The sequence below is a fragment of the Molossus molossus genome, unplaced genomic scaffold, assembly GCF_014108415.1.
Source record: "Molossus molossus isolate mMolMol1 unplaced genomic scaffold, mMolMol1.p scaffold_m16_p_21, whole genome shotgun sequence".
NCBI classification, from domain to species: domain Eukaryota; kingdom Metazoa; phylum Chordata; class Mammalia; order Chiroptera; family Molossidae; genus Molossus; species Molossus molossus.
In genome coordinates, this window is record NW_023425357.1 from 11,218,950 (window position 1) to 11,223,077 (window position 4,128).

The 4,128-nt window shown below is 58.6% G+C and overlaps 1 protein-coding gene across 1 annotated transcript; it reads left to right on the top strand.

The window, feature by feature from the left end:
* Nucleotides 1-783: 783 nt before the first annotated feature.
* On the top strand, nt 784-2,180 carry LOC118638907 (interferon lambda-3-like). Its single transcript, XM_036275043.1, has 6 exons — nt 784-793; nt 894-1,078; nt 1,349-1,426; nt 1,674-1,817; nt 1,913-1,996; nt 2,082-2,180. Exons 1-6 carry the CDS (start codon nt 784-786, stop codon nt 2,178-2,180), a joined length of 600 nt encoding a protein of 199 aa, XP_036130936.1.
* Nucleotides 2,181-4,128: the final 1,948 nt, after the last annotated feature.

Sequence of the window (4,128 nt, forward strand, 5' to 3'; positions counted from 1 at the left end):
GTGAATGAATGAAGGCGTGTCACACACACTCTGAGCTGGTTCCTTTGAGGTCCTTGGCCACTCCCCGGTTTCCTAGCAGAGCCTCCTTTTCCTGGGTCCCTCTGTGTTTGGACAATTAAAGATGTTAGTCAAGCTCCCCTCCCCCTTCTTCCTCTCTCAGTACTGGGAGAGGGGGGGCTGGTCTGCTCCCTTAATTCTGGGCTGCTTTGCCTTTCTGACTCTCCCACCCCCAGCAGCCTTCTCCCTTCCCCTTCTCCCCTCCCCTCACAGCCTCCCGCTTGCAAGTTCCAGGTTCTCTGTGGCAACACCCTAGAGGTTCCTTGCTGCCCCTCCCCCTGCACTGGGGTATCCTCTAAGGGGAGTCTCTCTGTCTCCTCCCTGCCGCTCCTCTCAGGACCTCCTGCAGGCAACCTGAGTGTGCGTCACTTTCTCTTTCCCTTCAGCAGTTCACCGGCTCCAGGCCCCGCCCTGCAGGTCTTTCCCAGCCTGGGGCCTCCCCTAGTGGCAGGTGCATTTACACTTTTCCTACATCAGCTGGAATTGCCCGGCTGTCCAGGCTAAAAGCTGCGCCATGGAGCTCAGGCAGCACTTCCAACGCACCACAGCTGCAAGTTCAGACCCAGACAGAGGAGCAGGCTGAGACCCAGAAGAGGAGACTGAAGTCACAGACACCAAACAAGGCTGAGTGAGACCCAGGTGACAGCTTCTGAGTGGACACTTGGATCCCCATCTGCTGACAGAGACCAGAGACCAGAGACCAGAGACCAGAGACCAGAGACCAGGATGAAGCTGGGTGAGTCCCCACATCCTCGTCCATGACCCTCAGCTCCCCACAGCCTCTGCCCTCAGCCCTTGACACTGTCCCCCAATCTGTCTGTCCTTCCATGACACAGACTCAACCTTGGGCTGCACACTGGTGCTGCTGCTGCTGCTGACCACGGTGCTGAGCAGGACAGGAGCAGTTCCTGTCCCCACAGCCCCCAGGACCGCTCTGGGAGCAAGGGGCTGCCACATGGCCCAGTTCAAGTCTCTGTCCCCACAAGAGATGGAGGCCTTCAAGAGGGCCAAGGATGCCTTGGTGAGTCTTCCCACTGCCCCGCCTCCTGGGGGCCACCTGCACCCTCCCTCTGTGGGTCACCATGCTCCATGTGGCTCACGGTGGGCCTGTGCCCTTCCTCCCTGGGCCCACCTCCACCCTTGCCACAGGGCGCTGGTCTGTTCTCTGCCCTGCAGGTGCCTCTAGCATCCTTGGGGAAGGTCAGCCCACCCTGTTGTTAGCATCCCCCTCCCACTGCAGGGGCTCACCTCAGCCCTGCAGCTGAGGCTGACCCCTGCCCTTGCTCTCCAGGAGGAGTGGCTGCTGCTGAAGAACTGCAGCTGTGGCTCCCGCCCCTTCCCCAGGACCTGGGACCTGAGGCAGCTGCAGGTGAGTGGGGAGTCAGGCCCAGCCCTGCCCTCACCTGGCCCCATCCTCTGGCTCCTGACCTGTGTCTCCAGCTTCTTTTCACTTGTCTTGTCTCTGTCCTCCCCAGCAGTCCTGACCTCTTCCCCTCCCCTGCCCACATGGGCCTTCCCTCTCCCCTCTGCCCTGCCCTTTGCCTGCAAGGGCCTTCCCAGCCCCCCTGGCCTGTCCCCTCGCAGGCAGCGCTCACCTGTCTGTGTCCCCTCCGCAGGTGTGGGAGCGCCCTGTGGCCTTGGAGGCTGAGCTGGCCCTGACCCTGAAGGTCCTGGAGCCTGTGACTAACTCGACCCTGGGGGACGTGCTGGACCAGCCCCTGAACACGCTGCGCTACATCCGCACTGAGCTGCAGGCCTGTGTGAGTGTTCTGGGCCCCCGCGTGTGTCTGGGCTCTGGCCCCCGCGTGTGTGCTCTGTCCCAGGCCCTGCTCACACAGCACCCCTCTGTCCACAGGTCCCAGCCCAGGCCCCAGCGGGCCCCAGGCACCGGGGGCCCCTCCGCTCCTGGCTGCACCGCCTGCAGGAGGCCCAGAAGAAGGTGAGTGAGCAGGGAGTGAGCAGGGTCCTGGGACCACTGGGAGCCCAGATGATAGACAGCCGCTGACCCGCCCCTCCTCCCCCAGGAATCCCAGGGCTGCCTGGAAGCCTCTGTCACATTCAACCTCTTCCGCCTCCTCACCCTGGACCTGCAATGTGTCGCCAATGGAGACCTGTGTGTCTGACCCTGAGACCCACCTGCAGCCTGTCCCAGCAGCTTCGATGTTATTGATGCGTCCCCCTTCCCTTAATTTATCGCCACCCAACCACTATTTATGTATTTATCTGTATGAATTGTCAAACTCACACCAAGAATATGTTTATTTTTCTATTTTTATAAACATTTTGCAAATAAACAATGAGGAAAAGACGCTGTGTGTGCTGTGGGGTGTGTTTGTGTGGATTCCATCTTCCAGGGTTGGTCCGGAAGAGATCTGATTCCTGCATCCACTTTGGTGCTGACCCAGGGACTGTGGACCAGTCTATGTACCCGAATGCGTCCTTCCACAGTCCGTAAACCTCTGCCGTTTGGATCCCCCACCTGAGCAGGCCTGAGTCCTGAGGGATTTGGGGAACATAGATGTCAAAGGTCCCAGTTACAGTCCTGCACTGCTAACCACGGGTGTGTCCGAGAAATGCGCCCTGGGCGAGCATCGTCGCATCACTGACACACCCGCACGGTGCAGCCCACTGCACGGCGAGGCTGTGTGGTCCAGCCTGTGGCTCCGAGGCTGCAAGCCTGGACAGCAGGTGTAACTGTCCTGGGCAGTGCGGGCAGTTGTAACAGTGGTGCTGTGTGTCCACACCTGAGCACAGAGCAGGTGCGGTGAGGACGGGGTTGGAGAGGGGAAGGTGCAGCCCTGCGGGGCGCTCACCGGGAAGGAGCGCAGGACCCGGAGCTGCTCTGGGGCCTGAGGGAGCCAGTGGGAGGGACTGTGAGGGCAGGGACGCTGCTGTCCACCGCTGCCAACTCTATAAACTCTCACTGAATTTATTAGACAACACGATGCTAAATCAAACACAGAGGAAATGGTGCCGTCCAGAGACCAGGGAACGTGAGATGCAGGAGGCTGCTGCCGGCGTCACAGGCACGGTACCCGGGGACCTGCTCTGAGAGTAGACAGAGCGCACTCCCAACATGACGAACAGTGTGGTAGGTGCAGAAAACAGTAACGTAGTCATCTCTAAGCAAGTACTATGCACTCTACACCACTGCACGTGCCAGGCGTTGATAGGACTGGCGGCACATGGGGTTCATGTACAACAGTGTCACCACAACGTGTCGTTATGGGTCAAGACAGCTACAGTGTCATGAGGTGATGGACTTTTCCCAGCTCCGTTACTCTCTGATGAGACCACCGTCGTATATGTGGACTGATGTTGAGGGAAATGTTGTCACGCACCCATGACTGTATATTGACATTTGGGGCCCTGTCACCTATGTGTCCTTGAGTTGGTAAGACCTGTGCACCTGGGGTCCTCTTCTGTTTCCCCCGGTGTTCTTTGTGTTCATCTATGTAACGGTGCCACACTCTGCAGGGCGACCACTCATTCCGAGGCAGCGTGACGTGGAGCGGGTCCTACCTGAAACTCAGACCCGAACTTGATGTCCAGATAGGACAGTATCTGCCCATTGACTTTCCATGGTCTACTCGCCTTTTCTGGACTTCAGTTTTCTTCATTTGCAAATAACTTAGTGACACCGCCCTTTGAAAAAATCTGTTTACTCATCCATCCATCCATCCATCCATCCATCCATCCATCATCCATTCATTCTACATGGGTGGTGTTTGTGGACTGACTGTTGTTGGCCAGGTCCTGGGGACACGGAGTCACAGCCCCTGTCCTCAGGAGCTTCAGAATGGGGAGGGAACCAGACAGGCAAGTCTGGGGCACAGGAAGGAGGCCGCGTGCTGGATCCAGAGCCCACAGAGCAGTGGCTGGGAGGGAGTGAGGTGAGTCAGGTAGAGGGGAGCCAGGTCCAATGGTCTCCCTCTAAAGCACTCGGCTTTTCCTGGAGGAGACACAGGGCGTCCTGCAGCGTTTTAAGCAAGGGAGCAACCGCTACAATGTGAGTTTCTAAAAGTCTAGGCCTCCTCAGAGGAGGGTGAACTGGAGTGCCGGAGAGTAGTC